At 32.6% G+C, this 18,755-nt stretch overlaps 2 protein-coding genes across 5 annotated transcripts in view; both read left to right on the forward strand.

The window, feature by feature from the left end:
- Positions 1-11,008, forward strand: part of Cdk12 (Cyclin-dependent kinase 12) — a 12,620-nt gene extending 1,612 nt beyond the window's left edge. The window contains exons 2-11 of one of the 4 annotated variants that reach the window (XM_018504256.1): positions 293-1,664; positions 1,768-2,963; positions 3,045-3,472; positions 3,810-4,006; positions 4,081-4,285; positions 4,379-4,647; positions 4,747-4,914; positions 9,617-9,917; positions 10,093-10,213; positions 10,291-11,007. In XM_018504256.1, coding sequence (XP_018359758.1) covers positions 301-1,664; positions 1,768-2,963; positions 3,045-3,472; positions 3,810-4,006; positions 4,081-4,285; positions 4,379-4,647; positions 4,747-4,914; positions 9,617-9,917; positions 10,093-10,213; positions 10,291-10,571 — 4,530 coding nt within the window. In that variant the 5' untranslated portion in view covers positions 293-300 and the 3' untranslated portion in view covers positions 10,572-11,007. Of the gene's footprint in view, positions 1-292; positions 1,665-1,767; positions 2,964-3,044; positions 3,473-3,809; positions 4,007-4,080; positions 4,286-4,378; positions 4,648-4,746; positions 4,915-5,210; positions 5,437-8,886; positions 8,955-9,616; positions 9,918-10,092; positions 10,214-10,290 lie in introns of those variants that run through there. The other 3 variants (XM_018504255.1, XR_001939975.1, XM_018504257.1) reach the window with 3 other exon arrangements.
- An 881-nt stretch (positions 11,009-11,889) lies between these two features.
- On the forward strand, positions 11,890-16,504 carry LOC108759003 (uncharacterized). The gene is made up of 6 exons (XM_018504258.1): positions 11,890-12,277; positions 14,277-14,328; positions 14,540-15,733; positions 15,807-15,906; positions 16,002-16,101; positions 16,163-16,504. The coding sequence occupies exons 1-6, from the start codon at positions 12,172-12,174 to the stop codon at positions 16,222-16,224; spliced, it is 1,614 nt and encodes a 537-aa protein (XP_018359760.1). The 5' UTR covers positions 11,890-12,171; the 3' UTR covers positions 16,225-16,504.
- Positions 16,505-18,755: the final 2,251 nt, after the last annotated feature.

Below are 18,755 nucleotides of genomic sequence, written 5' to 3' on the forward strand. Positions count from 1 at the left end.
ATATTAATATTTTATCAAAACAGTAGAAATTTTATAAATGTATTAATAATTATTATGTGTATCTGTATGTGTGTGTTTAAAAAATACAATCTAAAATATAATAAATATGTAAACAGAACTCTACTGTTTATTTTCCTAACTGAAATTTTTTATTTTTACCTTTAGGTCAGTGTACAATAAAAACATTCTTTTATAATTGATATATTATGTATTTGTGTATATATACATATAATAAATTTGTATACATATGTATGTATATAATTCTATTGAAATATTTGCTTTATTTATATAGGAGGTGACATGCCTAGCACTCGTGATATCGAACGGGCAGAACGTAATGGGAGATTTCGTTCACGAAGAAGAGGCAGTGCGAGCAGCGACGTGGTGAATCGCCACAGCTTCGATGGTATTGACAAGCGACACAGGAGACATGGCAAAAGTAAGAGTTCTGGAAAAAAAAAGAAGAAACGTTCACGAGATAAGTCATTAGAGACAATTCCAACTGTAGCTTCATCTGTTGTAAAACCATTGGTCGAATATTCCGACGTAAGTAGCGAAGATCTTTCAGAGCCTGAAGCGGGAGAGATACAATCGGAAGATAGTCGTGCCAATAGCTACACGGACGGAGAAGTACCTGATTCGTCGTTTCTTCAAAGGCGATATTATGGCAGTAGCCCAATTCGTACTCTTGGAGCGTCGCCTATCAGCATATCTCCAACACCGTCGGTTCAGCATCGACATTCCGATATGCGATACTCCTTGTCAAACGAGCAACAACAATCGACGACGATGCATGGTACGACACCAGAGTACGAAGAAGAATCGAGGCGATACGCCCGACGAAAAGAAAAGAAGCATAAACGCGAGAAGAAGAAGAAAAGAAGTCTGAGCCCTTCATCAAATTCAGGGAAAAAGAAAAAAAGAAAATCTAAGAGACATTCTCATAGCTTAAGCCCGCATCACGGTATTGTCGAGGAAATTGGTTCAAGTCCAAGTCGTGAGAAACAATCAATTATCGCTTCCGCTAATTGGTCTGAATCACCATCGTTGCCACTCAAGGACAACATGTCGCCTATTTCACCGGCTACGCCACGCGAACAGAGATGTCCTAGTGACGACGTGGAATTGGAATTGTCGAGGCAATCTCGCAACGTGACACCACCGTCTCTTTTATTGACGCGGCAGATAGAATCTCCGCATACACCTTTAATGCCTCCATGCGCCACGACGCCGGAGAATTTGAATAAAGGACTAGTTGCCGTGCCAAAGCACAGCAGTCCTGATCGACAGAAACTTAGTCCCAGTATCCACATAACGCGCCGGGCCAGCGTTAGTCCTGGACACATCGTTATAAATCGTAGGAAGCCGCACAGCCCGAGTCCACCGTCAAGACGAAGGGATCACAGTCCACCGCCACGAAGAAGAGACTTTAGTCCTACTCCGGTACTCCATAGACTTAGGCACAGCCCAAGCCCGGCTACCGTCAGACGACGAGAGTTTAGCCCGAGTCCTGGAAGTAGCCACAGACGACGAACGGATAGTGGAATTATCTCCCCTAAACGTAGAAGACGAGACGAATCCGATCGACGTGGCCACCGGCTTCATGATAAGGATAGGAGGGACAAACGGAAATCGAGATCGACAAGGAGTCCTACTGGGAGCAGGTACATTTTCGAGAGTTACTCTTTTCTATCATATTGAAACGTAATGTTGTAGTAAATTAATTTATCACGTCACGCATTCGCATAATAATTTCTTCAATTTTAGATTACATTTACCTTTGTCTCGATCACGATCGCGCAGTCCAGGAAGATGGCGGAAATTATCTCGCTCGAGGTCACGTTCGCGTCCCAGAAGAAGTCGCACCCCAAAGAGATCTCGCTCACCCAGCAAGTCCTGCAAGGCTTCGAGGAAACTCAAATCAAAGAGCCCGCGTCCTAGGATACCTTCTCCTTCTCCTCATAGATCCCGAGCTAGAAGCCCATCGAGCATTACCGCCCGAAATCTTCGAGTACAAGCGAAAATTAGCGAGACCAGTCTGTTTGCAGAACTCGTTAAGGACCGTAATATGAGAGAATTGGCATTTAAGAAGTTGCAGGCTGCAAAGGAAAAGGTCGGGAATCAAGATGAAGTGCAAATCATAGAGGGCTCCGACGAGAAGGACGGCGATGGCGGCAACGCGTCCTGCGAGAATAAAGCTTCCACTGACAATAAAGACAAACCTATAAATCACAAGGAGCAGCACGCAAAGGCTGGCGATAGTGTGGTCGACGTAACCGATATCCCTGTTCCGATGAGTGACGACAGCACTATAGCGTGCAAAACGCCACCATTGCCACCAACTGGTCAACCACCTAATGTACCATTGCCTAATCCGATGTCTGCTGCAATCAATCCGCTTGCTTCTCACACAGTTGTACATACTTCGCCTAATCCACCATCGGTGATGCCCAACAATTGTCCGATCGTCATGTCACACAGCCCGAATTTCCCGGCTCCTGCTCCTGCAGTGCAACCACCACCACCGCCGCCGCCACCACCATTGCCGCAACCTGCCGAACCTGCACCAACAGTCTTGGTTGGCGGGCAAGTGCCTACTCCTATACCCATGTCGGTGCCGCCAATCCCGTCGACACCGGTTCTGCCCAACATGTCTGTCCCACCGCCACCCATTCCACCTATTCCCGTTCCAGCGCCCAATACAATCATGTCAAAATTTAATCCACCCAATAATCTTGTACCACTTAAATCTGTGGATCCTCCCAAGCCTCCCATAGTAACGTTCACAACCAAAAGCTTAAAGAGACTACCTTTGCCACCTGGCATTAATCAGAATGATTTGGAAAGCATAGATTCCCCACCGAGCCGTTCTCCAAGTCCTCCAAGCAAAGCGCAGTTGAAGTTCTCGGCATTAACGAAACCAATGCAAAAAAAGGGTATCAAGGACCTGCCAATGCCACCGGGTGAGTTTTCAAATGAACTTTATACATTATTGTTTACTAACGACATTTTAACTTATCATTATCTTATCACTTAAACTATAGTTGTACCTGGATCGGAGGATTTGAGCGGCGAGGATGATCCAAATGCAACGCCGCCGCGTTTGAAGGTCGAACGAGTAGCACCAAAGCCAAAATTGAAAAGACCGAAAATACTAAAACGCAGAGGATCGCGAAACTGTCATGCTCCCATGTCGGCTTCCGGCGGTAAAGATTGGGGTGAACGATGCGTCGACGTATTCGAGTTTATTGCTCAGATTGGAGAGGGTACATATGGACAAGTGTATAAAGCACGAGATAAACGATCCGGTGTAATGGTAGCTTTGAAAAAAGTCCGACTTGAAAATGAGAAGGAAGGCTTTCCTATCACGGCGGTCAGAGAAATAAAAATCCTGCGACAACTCAATCATAAGAACATTGTTAACCTTAGAGAAATTGTTACTGACAAACAAGATGCATTAGACTTCCGAAAGGTACCTTTTTAATCATAGCTATATGCAATCTGTAGCAGCATTCTGTATTACAATATATTTGTCGGTGTTTTATTTATTAATAGAGTATTATGTAGAGTAATGTGATATAGTATCGTAGCGTAAGATATCGCTATCATATATAAAAAGAAAAAGAGAACAAACTTGCTATTATACTCGTATATTAAGTATAGAATTAATACGCTAATTTAATTATCTTCTACGCTATATTTCTCATTAATTTAAGATACTGACAAACACATTCAATTGGAGAGTATAATAATTTTACGATCTTTAATTTTTACAGAATTAATTAATTATGTCATCTTCTATGCTTTAGGATAAAGGTTCCTTTTACTTAGTTTTTGAATATATGGACCATGATTTGATGGGTCTGTTAGAATCTGGCATGGTGGATTTCAACGAAATGAATAATGCCAGTATCATGAAGCAGTTGTTGGATGGTTTGAATTATTGCCACAGCAAAAATTTTCTTCACCGGGATATTAAATGCTCAAATATATTGATGAACAACAAGTATATATGCGTTATTTATTGAGTAATTTGTTTTGTGCAATTACTCAATATAATGTAATGTATAATTTCAATAGGGGCGAAGTTAAACTAGCTGACTTTGGATTGGCACGACTTTATAATGCAGAGGATAGACAGAGACCGTATACTAATAAGGTGATCACTTTGTGGTATAGACCCCCCGAACTTTTACTGGGAGAAGAGCGTTATGGACCTGCAATTGATGTCTGGAGTTGCGGATGTATCTTGGGAGAATTATTTTCTAAAAAACCTTTATTTCAAGTAATAACCATTTCTCAAGCTAAAAAACATATTAATATTAATTTATTATTAACAAGAGTAATTTTTTTATTAACAAGAATAATTTTTTATTAGGCCAATGTAGATATGATGCAATTAGAGATGATTTCAAGGGTTTGTGGGACGCCCACTCCTGCTGTATGGCCTTCTGTGATAAAATTACCACATTGGCATACACTTAAGCCAAAAAAGCAGCATAGGAGACGTCTCAGAGAGGATTTCGCCTTTATGCCAGGAGCAGCCTTGGATCTCCTGGATAAAATGTTAGAATTGGATCCTGAGAAGCGGATAACGGCAGCTGATGCGCTTAAAAGTGCTTGGTTGAAAAACGTTCAACCCGAACAGTATGTTATCTTTTTGCGTCAGCTTTTCGTGTGTATTGGAATATGTATGGTTCTTCGTTCAAATCTTATAAAATGAATTACACTTTTACAATATATCAGGATGCCAGCGCCACAACTTCCAACTTGGCAAGATTGTCATGAACTCTGGAGTAAAAAGCGAAAGCGTTTGTTACGGGAACAGCAAGAGAGTGCTACAACAAAATTGCCTCTGCTTCCCTTTCCAAATAAAGGAGGTCCCAACAAGGATGATCTGTCAGATGTCGGGGGGTGAGTAAAGCCGTAAAGAAATCTAATTTACGGGTTGCTAAGATGTACGTCTTAATGCCAATTGAAAACTAATTTGCTTAGACATTTAGATGGCTGTGTACGACAGTTGTGTTTGGCATTTATTTTCTTTAGCAAAATGTATTGTTCAAGTAACGAGAATTTCTTGAAAGTGAGAAGTGTCATCGAAAAGAAAATGTAGTAGTATCTCTATGTGTTCCTTCCGATTCTCGTTTGCATGTCGACCTTCTTCCTCTAAACTTAATGAATCAACGAGTTAATTTTAGTTTCGTTCACAGTCGTTCGAACACGACGATGCCAATAATGCAGAACAATGGAAAATAGAAGCACGAAACATCCTTCTCTGTTCGTGGCTTCGCTCTACAGAGATTGTTTACTTTTAAACGATTGATTTGATAGACTGTATGAGATATACTTAACATATGTATTTTTCAGGGCATACGCTACATGCCTCGGCGATAATATATTTTACCATTACGAGATACATTATATTATTTAACTCTTTGGCTGCATCATGTAAAACTTTTATTTTAATTAGAAATAAAATAGTACAATATAGCTCAATTTTATTATTTTCATATTGATTGATTTAATATAAAAGGGCAATGTAATAAATTTATAAATTTATAATTTCTTCTATAGCTTTTTCTCTCTTACTACAAAATTTTCGCCTTTAATTATATTTATGATGTGTTTAAATTATGTGTTAAAGTATATACAACATTTGCAGCTAAAGGGTTAATTATCGTCCTACTGTTCATATCGAATCATTTACAAAGATTATAATGAAATAATTTTTATGATAACTATTATTATAATCCTCTATATGAATACCTAATAATCGCCACTTATAACGTACAAACTTCTGTACAAGAAGTATATGTCCTAATAATCACTGTGATTCAGTCTACCACTCGTTTCTAAGGACGATTGTAAAAATTAAATTATCAGTTTATTCAGTTTCTATTTAGATATGTGTATATATCTTGTCAATAATATACGAAAGGGAAAAATACATGTATACACGATATACAGCAGCATGTATATCCCAAAAAGATATATATAATGCATGCGCTCACGTTAATATATATCGAAATGAGGAACATTTGTGTATAATTTTTGCGCATATGCGTACTGATTTAAATTCTTTTAGAGATTGATTTAGCATATCTCTATATATAAATATATATATATTTGTATTTATATTTAAACACACACAAATGGAAAAATTATAATTGAAAGAAATAATTATTGTAAATAAATATATAGAGGTGTCACGTCAAAGTGATAATCTTGCTGTTTTTCGTAAAAAGACTTCAGTTTAGATACCTGTAAGTAAAGCGTAAAACGACAACATGTATAAATAGATGAATTCTGAGCTGTAAAGTTCTATAATATAAATATGTAGGCAAGATATACAGGTACAAAGGATATGCTACATCGGAAGACTTAAGAAGGCGAATACGAGAAGACCAAGACTAAAATCGTTGTTAACCTTAATTCTGTTAATTTTATTTATAATTAATCCAATTTATTCAAACATTCACATTTTTGGCGTACATTTATGCTTTAATCATCCTAGCCATCCTCCGTATTACAATTTAGTAATTCATACTATAGATAGTTTTGATGAGTTTCTCGTAATATACGAATGGCGAATCATTGTGTATTTATTTAGTATTTACATTATTCGTTTTTTTGCATGTACGTTACGTTAACTGACACTATTTTTATAATGGAATTCAGTCTTCGGATGTTTTTGAACATAATGTCATGCAAAATAATATTGTAAAATAATATTCGAATGCTGCAATATACTTAAGCGTACTCAGACATTCGCTTAAAATATTTCTATGAGCAGTGAATGAATCTTTAACGCTATCAAAACATTATTAAAATTTTTTCTAGATTCTAGTATTTTTTATTTTATGGTTATATTTATGTATATATACACATGTGTATTAATATCTCTTCAAAAAGATCCAACAAGCGCAGCATTCGACAATTATGGAAAATACTTATTTACCAGCGTTCACTGATTCAATATATGTAAAATAATCATAAAATATATGTTACTGTTTTTACTTATTCCACAAATATTTTGACACGTATAACTTTTTTCGTTATTTATTTTTAAAAATAAAGGCAGGTAAATCGAATGTTTCATTTCTTTAATATATAATTGTTTAAATCATGTTTTTGATAGTAAATCAAGCACAATACCAATAGTATAAATATGAGAATGGTATAAAATGAATATTAAAATGAAAATTAAAATTTACTATATTAAATAGTAGTAATTAATATTAAAACTTTCAATAGATATTTTTTAAACATAATTTATATGTATTTATGATATACTATTAAAACATGTACATATACTGCACATTCTCATATATATATATATATATATATATGCATTTCTCTACGTAATAATAGAAATTATTCTCGAATTTCTTTATTGTAAAGGGTGTGTTCCGCATGGTGTATATAATGTATCATTTTATCCCCGATATTATTTGAATATTAAAAAAGGATAAAATAATACACGCCCATCATGCATGAAATGGAATGCATCAACCAAAAATATCTTATACATACATATATACATAAATAATATATATGTAATAGTATATATTTATATATAAAATAAGTATATACAAAAACGATATAACAAAATCGTTTTAAATACCAAAGTTTATGATGCCTCCTGACACATTTATATACATATATCTATGTGTGTGTGTGAGTGTGTGTGTGTGTATACACACATGTGTACATATGTGTATATATGTATGTATATATATAATATGTATATATTTACCTGACAATATTAAGATTAATTGAACAACACAAATCCTTCCTTGTGTTAAAAAAAAAATAGAAAAGCATATATGTATTTGTCTTTTGAGTTGAAAAACAATAAAATCATGATCTTTACATAATTTGCACCGTCTTTAATGGACCAGTAGATTACAGTACAATGAGAATTTTCATGTTTTATATTTAAAAATATATCATGTATTTCAAGAAGTTAAAAAAAAAAAGAGATATTTGATCTTTTATATTCTAATATATTCTGTGCAAAAATACATAATGTAAGAAATGCAGATGAAGAGATCTATTAATATAAATAAAATAATGTTCGTATATATAACATATACATTTATAAATAATGATGTAAAATGCTTTGAAAAATATAATGTTTTAAAACATGACACATATTTTTACATATAACTTTTATTCAAGAATTTACAATAAGTGTAAAATCTAATATATTTTATTTGCGTATATTATCTGTTTGATTTATTTGTATCGGTAATATGTAGTAAAAAATTATGTTTATGGTATGAAAAAATAGTTACATTGTTCAAATTGTAATATTCGATATTAATAGATTCTCTTTCTTTTTTTTTTTTTTAAATATAATCTTCCAAAAATTTGTTTATACGAACATATTCAAGTAAAAAAATATATTTATATAAACATCTCTATATTTTCATTTATAATGTTATAATAAATATTGTTCCATTATTAATACGTAAAATGCAGTTATCATTCGTGAATATTATACAAGATAATGCTTTAGAATGTTGTAAAATTCTGTAAGAATGTAAAGTGTAATTAGAATAATTTATAAATGGGTTTACATATATAATATGTAAACTTATATAATTTAAATACATATATATATATATGTATTTTAATACGTAAAATATACTGCATATAGAAAAATATATATATTTGAGTTATTCATATATATATATATATATATATACATATATATATGTATAGTAATTATTGTCTCATATGAGACATGATATTAATATAATTGAATCACATGCCTATACCACTTTGTATTGTGGAATATGTAAAAAGTGACATATATGACTTTAGATAAATTATAAACAAAATAATTGGCACAATATCTAATAGGAAAAAATTATGTTTCAGGAGATAATATAATTGTGGCTGAATTATAAATGGACAATTTTTGTAACACTTGTAAGAATATATAATAGGTAATGAAAGCTTCAAATCTTAATACGTGTTTACATCCAGTGTGTCCAATTTTTTACTCATATTTATCAAGTATGTGAATCATATAACCCATTCGCTTGAGCTAACCAAATGATAATTGAAGTGTACAGCGATAACAACCGCTGTACAATATTGTTTTATATAGGATATTATATGTATGTACACCGATGCATTAACTCGTAATCGAGGAGGAAATACCTTGCTATTCTTCATTGTTCTACAAGATTGTTACATAAATAAACAATAAATACAATTTTACGCTTATATCTTTATATATTAATACGTATGTATGTGCATGTATATATGTAGTTTTAGTGCATATTTAATTGAGCTTGCTTTAAGACACGTTTGTATGGCTTGCTAGTTGCATGATCTTCCATTATTCTTTCATTATTCTTTAGACTAAATACAACAATATTTTATTAATGACAAGTTAAATATAATGTTCATAATTTTTTGTTAACAAGTTATATATAAATATCTATATGATTGGAAATTAAGAAAATATCATTAATCACTCAATTATAAATGAATTTCGTATAAATTGCAAATGAATCAATTTCATTCATTATGTATATTCGTTTCTATTTTATTTAAGTCGCATTTATCAAATCTTCACGCATGGCCTGTAACTTTATTACAGGTCCTCTAAACGACTAAAGATGGAAGCAGGCTATAACTCATACCCGAGCAGGCTTGGCGCAGAAGCTCATTATGGTGAAGATAATTTGTTTAATCAAAGCGGGCCGTACATAGTGTCTACGCCATCGTACTATTTTAATACTTCACCCATTAAATCGCAGTCGAATCTGAAGGGAGATAAATCATTGGAGTGTACAGAAGATAGTCTATCCCGGAGACTGATAATTCTCTCGAACGCCTTGAATCAGGGAAAACCGATTCGAGTCGACGATCTTCTCGCGTTGCGGTCAGAACAGAATGAGGTAATATGTAAAGAGATTTTTTTTTTTAGACAATTTTTTATAATAATGTATCTTGTATCAATTATAATAATCGCTTCGTTTACAATAACTAATTTTTATATTTATTAAAGATTAAGGAAATATTTTTTAAGAATATAAAATTTTTTCTCATTCTTAACATCTATAATATTTACAGTGCGATCCCAAAGTGGTACAGTTATTGGGAGATCTACGCGCGGAGCTTCGTCTTATCGCAAACGCTCGACCAGGTGGACAACTGGATCCTCATCTTCCCATATTGATCCCACCTCTTCTAGGTATACGCATACTTAATACTCCAGGCATTATATCCGTTGCATTGATATTGATAATTGATAAATAATTTTTCCTGTAGATACACCGCATATGTCAGGCAATTTTGATGCGCACGCGGTGTATGCCGGCGACGATGCCGTGAGCTCTCACTGGAGGTGGTCCCAGTTGGCCACTGCTGGTGTTCGGAGCGCTTTGTCGGCGCTCATATCGTATCATGGTCTGGATAACGTCTATAACCCTGCTACTTCTGCGTCTGCCATCGGCCGATTATTGTCAAATAAACCGCCAGGACAACCCAACCTGGCGCAAAACCTTTTCCTGCCCTCAACTTCCTCGCAACAATCTACTTTTAATTCGTAATGTGATTTTACAAAGTCGTACGGTTCATGACCGTGTTTCGTGTATGTTGTATGTGTGCGTATGTATGAAATTAGAAAGAATCTATAAATCGCTATTTTTCAAATTACGCTGGTGACATAGAGAGATAGAGAGACTGAGAGAAGAGAGAGCGAGCGAGCGTGCGAGAAAGAAAGATGATACAATCATATCATCGATTTGTGTACAGTCTCCATTATCACTCCATTAGTTCTAAGTGCACGTTCAATGTATAATTGTATAATATGCGACCAGATACTTAATTAGAATACAACTTCTCTTTCAATGACAATGGTATTACAGTTATCATGATACTTATCAAATTGCTAATGATACCGATTATTTCCAAGTTATTTTTCGATCAATCATGCGTTGAAGAATATTCTCTGACGTTTCTTTCCTGCATCATTACGAAAGGTCTGTGATACACATGTATATTTATATATATATATACAAATATATATACATATATACATTACATATTGCGAGTGGGAAGATGAATCTAAAAAGGAACTCAAACTCCGATGCTTGTTTTCATTCTGGTGAAAAGAAAAAGACAAATTTTTGTTTATGATGCTCGACGTGAGATTTTTAAAAAGCTTTGCGTTCTATTTCAATCTCATGAAAGAATTTTATTTCAAGAGAAATTAGGCGACGCTATGAGGGAACGTTGATAAATTTATGTAACATTATAAATGTGAATATTTATTTATCGTTTAAGATTTTTTATATAAGATACTACTATATATTGCGAACGCTTATTTATTACGAATGTATTTACAGTATACAATGTACATATATGCTAAGACTATATAATAAAGATGTCAACGGATGAATCTCAAGGCTTATTAAATCAAAACATCTATTTATGCGCTTATTATAATGCAAAAAATATGTATGTAAATATACATATGCCTTCAAATATACATATGAATTCTTATGTATTATTTTTCAATTGATCAGAGCTGTATGAATATTTTTATGGCTCTCAGATATATTTTTACTTTTCTTTCTGTAAAATTGAAAAAAATTATTCGGAATTATATCTTTGGTGTCCACGACTAGACGGTCCTGAACTCCTGAGTTTATATGTGTACAGTTAGCAACTAAAAGATTGTAACACTTTTTTCAATGAGTTTCAAAATGCAACCTGCTCATTGAGTGATTATTACTTATGGATCCATAAGAACTAATCGCTCGGTGAATTCCGTTGGTTGTATTCCGAAACTGATTTAAAAAAATGTGTTGCAATCTTTTAGTTGCTGACTGTACATATATGACACATCTGATACATGTCATCATACACATACATATGTACGTACATACATACATACAACATACATATGTAACGGGTAAACTGTTATGGCGGAGTGGGTTAGAATGTGTCGAAACGTTGATGATCGGTACAAATAAATATTAAAGATTGTATAACTAATTAGTAAAGGTACATTGTGAAGACAAATCGCGTATATGCACTTTTACGATTTTTTGAGAACAATTTAAGCAGGTATTTATTGAAAAAACAGGAAAGATACATCAAATACACGTGTTGCTCCGAAAAGATCGAAGTGTACTCCAAACAACAATGTCAATAATTCAGCAGTTTAATTATTTGACGCAGAACGAGACTGCGAGAAAAGCAATGGAGAGCTACGTTGAAATCTTGCAAAAAGCATTTGAACATTATCAAAGTAAGTATATATTCTTACTATTATTTATATCTAATTGATATGATATTCTTTTTCTATTAAATATTAAAGGAATGTTAAAATATTTGAAAAATAACATTTATAGTATTTAACTACTCACATTTCACATGAACTTATGTATTTTTGGAATCGTAGAATTGATCAATTTAGAGTTATAAATACTTTGGAAAACTTTCATATAGAAATACTCAAGTAAGAGATTGATCATTTAGTCAGCTTCTGATTGGTCCGCCATGTTTGGTATGGTGCTTAAGATGAAATGAGATAAATGCATAAGTCATAAGATATATGTATATATAAAGTGCGTCAGAGGCACACGTTATTAGCGCTATTTGTGTCGTTTTATTTTTGTTTTACGTCTAATTAACGATGAAGATAGAATGACAAAATTAATAGCACTAATAGCATTTTGATCCTTGATCGCACCTATGAGATACATGAATAACTCATTCTTATGCATTATCTATCAGCTATCTCATTGTATCTTATTTTTATGGCGTTAAAGAGAAAGAAAGCTAAAATGCTGATTGCTGAATGCAACAAGTGCAAGCAACGCGAACAAACCCAGTATCTTCGCTTTCTTTCTTTTCAATGCCCGAATATATATTTCTCTTTTAGGGGCTCCGCACAATAAAAGGAACAGGGTACAGAGAACAGAGAATAAGAATTTCAACCTATCAGAAATCATATATTGTGGAATACGCAGTATGTATTCCATAATACATGATTTCTGATAGGTTGAAATTCTTATAGCGTATTCGATTTACTGACTCGACCCGACTCCGACTCAATGGTCTGTTCTGTTTAGCTGCAAAAGAAGAGCTAAATTATACAAGAAATGCAGCTAAAAAGAACAGACTTGATTCAGAGTCGGTCGAGTCAGTAAATCAAATACTCTATTATTCTCTGTTCTCTGTTCCCTGTTCCTTTTATTTTGCAGAGCTCCTTAAAGTGCAAAAATTTGTAGGGATTTTAAGCTGTGTGAATACATCACAAATCACATGAGATCTGTTCGCGTTATTTGCACTTTTTGCACTCGGTATATTCGCTTTCTCTTTTCAAGAATATATATCTATTTCATTTTAAGTGCAAAAATATTTGAGAGCTTTATGCAACGTGAACAGATCTATGAAACACGCGAAAATATTAAATTTGATTTATGCTGCTATTTGCAGTCAATATATAGGTCTAGGGATCGATTCTGTATCTTGAAACGAGGTGAAAATGGGGTGATCCCGATTGACCACGGCTCGATTGGACACCACCAATCACAGCGACCGGTGCTTAGGAGCTTTGTAGTCTCAAGCGCTGTGAGTGGCTCGTGTCCAATTGAGCCGTGTCCAACTGGGTGCCACCCGGTGAAAATGATAAAAGTGAACAAATTTACTAGGTGTTGACCAATGAAATTATCAATATTCTAGTAAATTCGCTCACTTTTGCAATTTTCACTTCGTTTCAAGATACAGAATCGATACCTTATTCGTGTTACATGAAATTTAAAATGAGATGGATACATATTTTGTCTTGAAAAGAGAGAAAGCGAAGATATCGAGTGCTAAAAGTGCAAGCAACGCGAACAGATTTAATCTTGTAAAGCCAAATGTCCACGATGCTAGAAATCGATCCAAGATCTCGGACAGAGAAAAAATTAACAAATCATATTTGAACAATTTGATCACATGACCATTGCGATTGGTCAATTCTTTCTTCATCTGGGGCTCGGACCGATTTTTAGCATTGTGGACACAAGGCTTAACAAACGCTGATAGTAAATTTTCGCACGACTATCCAAAATTTACTAGACCACTAGACCAAGCATTAGAAGCGCGCCAAAATTTAAACATTGCGATATGCATTAATGCTTTTTGAAAACAATTTTCTAAATTAAGCCATGCCGCTAGCTAAATATTTAAAAGCTATTTATGTACTGAATTGTTTATATAAGCGATTTGTATAATTGTTGTAATATTTTGTTTTACAGATTTGTGGGAAGATTATATAAAATTGCAGGAAAAGTATCAACAGTGTAATGCGTGAGTTTACAATTATTGTTTATTTATATAATTCACATTTATATAATTTATAGATTCTAAGTCAAAACTTAAATTATTTATAACTTAATATATAACTTAATAAATTCTAATAATATTTCGCCAATGTGTATAAAAGTTTGTGCATGTGTGTGTGTATCATATACACATATCATATATTGTATAATATACATATGAACATATAATTTTGTAGACTGCATTCTTCATCTCAAGTGACGATTGATACGAAAATAAAAAATGAAGCAACTTCGCAACAGTCGCAACAGTCGAATAACGCTGAAGGGCAAGAAAATAGTAGTACTCCATCTTATATTCCATTATTGAGATTAGTTACAAATTCGATTGATTTTAATTCCGATACAGAACCTAGTCTGTCAGATACAAGTGAAGTGCACAAAGATACCAACGAAAATAATCGGCCAGAAAGTCCAATATTCTCTAAAATATGTCCAAAAACTGATGCCAAATCTGCAAAGAAATTGCGTTTATCTAAAATGTTATGCAGTGACTCAACTTCAGATATGAAGACGCATCATGGTGAAAAAGTTTCTTCAAAGTATAATCACAAATTAGCAATTTGTACAACACATCATGTGGAAACCACAATTTTGCCAGATGGAAAGAAATTGAAGCAATCTCGACTTGCATTTTATCCAGTCAAAAGTAACGAAAATACGGTATTAGCCTCAAGTGTAGATAAACGTAAGCCAACTAGTAGATTGTATAATGTCGAACAGAATTTTACTGAAGAAATTTCTATAGTAAATGCTGAAGAAATTTCTACTGAAAATGCAAGTATTACTGAAAGTACTAAAAAAAGTGCTACAAACAACAGTATTGAAATTTCTGAGGATGTGATAGAAGTCAGTCCTACACAGAGAAATATCACATCTAAAGTCAAGCGACGTTTAAAATTGAAGAGGAAAAATCCTGCAAGACATATAATGAAAAATTCTCCGAATAAAAATAAATATCTGAATCATAGAACTGGTCCTAGTGTTCCAGAGATAATAAATGTAGATTTTGGGTTATGTTCTTCGCCGAAACATACTTCTACACAAATAGACAATGATAAATCCTTAACGAATACTACAGTTAATACAGTTAATACATTGAGAGATAAAATTAGCACAAATTATCTTTCACCAATAAAAATGGATAATAAAACCAATGTTCAATTTAAAAAATTTATTAAAGCTCAAAAGGAAGATCTATTATTAAAACAGAATCTTAATAACATGAAAGACTTTGCCTACGAAGATGAATTGTTTGATCCGCCAGTAGCTACAAAGAAAAATGACATGGATAATTTAAAGGACGAAACATGTTCTGATGATTCAGAAAACAAGCCACCTGAAAAAAAGGCATTATTGAATAAATTTAATGTGTAGGTATTAATTAATAATTGTGTTAATGTAAGTTGCTTTTATATATGTATCTAATGGAAATATTATTTACAGATTCCCAGAAAGAAAGGCAGATGTTTCAGAACAGCTCAACATGCGATGTAAAGCTGATAGAGAAAAATTAAATGGTTTGGATTGCTGGGAATGTAGAAAAGTAATGCACAATATTAATATGTATAGTTACATAAAATGTATATTACAAAAAGCAATACTTTTTCTGTAGAAAAATAACTCATATTTGATTTTCAGTATTATCAGAATTTATCACTGTCAAAAGAAGAACTAAAAAAACGATTGAACCAATGCTCACGACATCGACACAAGTATGAGAGGCCAAATACACCAGAAGGTATAAAATTTTATTTCCTTGCTTTTTTATTAGATATGATAAAATATAATTTTTTTTTAAGGTTTTTGGGATCCAGAGTTTCCTGAGACGTTGCCATGTACTTATCGACAACAAGAAAATTGAAGTATGTTTTGTCATTTAAATCTAATTCTCAAGGTTTTAATATGATTTGAGGTAGAAGTTTATTATTATAATAATGTAGCGTGCACAATCTTTCATTATCTTGTTTTAAGTTAATTGAGTTTGTTATGATTATTTCTATTGTACATGTGCTATACACGCACGAATAAGAAAAAGAGTAAGTAACTTCAACCTGTCGTTGATGCAATTGGCCAATTCCAACTAATCATTGATTAAAGTTAATCGGAATTGGTCGAAGTGGCATTATAAAAGATTAACGATTCCAGAATAGAATTTCGTCTACATGTTCATTTGTACATAATTATATATCCTAAATATTAATGATGAATAAATATAAAAAAATATCATAATTCTATTTCTTAAAATAAAGACTTAAAAAAAAAATTAAATATATAAAATGTTTACAATCAAATATAATGTACTTGTTAAAATATGAACGAAAGGAAATATATAAGCATATTCATGGCTTGAACATAGATCGATTTATTATTTTACAACATATATATAGTATTATATATTGGGTAACATAGTATAGATTTATATAATTATCATTTATATATATAAGTCATCCCTTTACATAAAAATATAGAATTTGTTTTGTGAGTCAGTCGGTGCTAAAGAAGGCTAATCAAACTCAGTTGCGGTGACCAAGCGAAGTTTGACACAGTTTTAAGGTACATTAGTGTTCCTGCTTTTCAAAATCCCTTCTAAAATAATATTTGCATCATGTAACGCTGTTAAACAATTAATTATAGGCTCGCGAAACATTAATTCTTAAACCTATCACTGATTTTATCTAATACCAATAGCTTCCAAAAATATACCAAACAGTAATAAAATAGTGATATAATATTAGACGTACATACATTTACGTATGTAAATCTCCATCTCCATCATTTAACATCGTATTCATCAAGCTATATAATTTCCCAGCAAAACGATCACACGCACACACAATACTTTAAAACATCAAGTCATATTACCGATTTTTTTATAGTAATTCTTGAAAGCAAAATGTTGATTCATGATTGACTAGATCATTTCGTAATACAAATTTACGCGGTTTTTTGTCTTCTTTTCTGCGAGTTGATATAATATGTTTGTGGCTGTCCGATCGATCATTCGCGTACTTAAAATATATATCTGATAATTCTATAGTGCAATCTCATATTTGATATATACTTTCACGAATGATCCAATTTGTTTGTAAAATAAATAGATAGAATATTAATATTTTATAAAGGAAATAACGAAGTTAACTAGAAAGTGACTGTTCCGAAAGTGTATACAACTTTATTAATGTAAATTCTTATGTTCTGTCATATCATATACGTATATTTTGGTACCGTACAATTGACTTAGCTGATTGGTTTACGCTGATTTTAATTATTATTTATCGAATTTGAGATTAAAAAGTTCATCTATTTTAAAGCTATTTTAAAGCACATTAATTGAAGGGCACGTAGGAGTTAACGTAATTCAGTGTACATAAACAATGTACACGTAAGAAAACCTTGTCTTTTTGCGAATGTTTTACAATATAACAGGAACATCCTGTTATATTTCGCAAATATGTTTTACATTATAAATAAGTTGAAATAATTATAAACAAAAAATAAAATGCACATGTGTATTTAAATAAAAAGATAAGAAAAAGTCTATGAACAAGCAAATAAGATGTATATTTAATAACTTTTAATATTACAACAAAAAGAGATGGGACTTTCGGTTTACTTAGCCATTTTCAACCATCATAAAGAATTAATCCATAATGCAAATCTTGAATAGCATTAAATAATATTGAACACAATTACGCGAGGCATATCGCAATTTTACAAGCAATAATTTCCTTCTTGCGTTTGTTACAACGGCCCGAGTGTATGTATGTACATATACAAGTCCATGGCTTGTTGCCATGTAAATATGGGTTGAGCCAAATGTTAAAATACGAAATAGGTCGCAAAGCCAAGATATCAATTACGTATGGATACCCAATATTAAATTGTCATTTTGAGAGAGAAGTTAATTACATTCGTTAATTTTGAAAAAAAGTTAAAGTTAAAAAAATATGAACTTACAGTATGTCTATAGTATTCGATTTCTCGTGAACATCTGTCATGTTAGCGCTTTGAGATGTAATTAATGTTATACAAGATTTACATTTATATGAATTAATTCTCTGATGGCTGAAGATGGCTAAGTAAGCCAAAACGTTCCACCTCTTTTTGTTGTATTAGTAATATTACAAATTATTATTAAATATACATCTTACTTGCTCGTTCATAGGCCTTTTCTCTTATCTTTTTATTGTTTAAATAATTTAAATAAATTATAGTTAAATTTACCGGTACGTGACGCATTTCTAATAAGTTTTAAAATTTATATAGATAATTTTATAATTGTATAAATATTTTATAGACTCTACGAAAAACACTATATTTTGTTCACGTCAGATAATAAAAATCTCGGTCTGTATTAATACCGCATATTTAATGCTAAATGCAGCCAGTCTG

Source organism: Trachymyrmex cornetzi, unplaced genomic scaffold (assembly GCF_001594075.2).
Source record: "Trachymyrmex cornetzi isolate Tcor2-1 unplaced genomic scaffold, Tcor1.1 scaffold165, whole genome shotgun sequence".
In the NCBI taxonomy this organism is placed as follows: domain Eukaryota; kingdom Metazoa; phylum Arthropoda; class Insecta; order Hymenoptera; family Formicidae; genus Trachymyrmex; species Trachymyrmex cornetzi.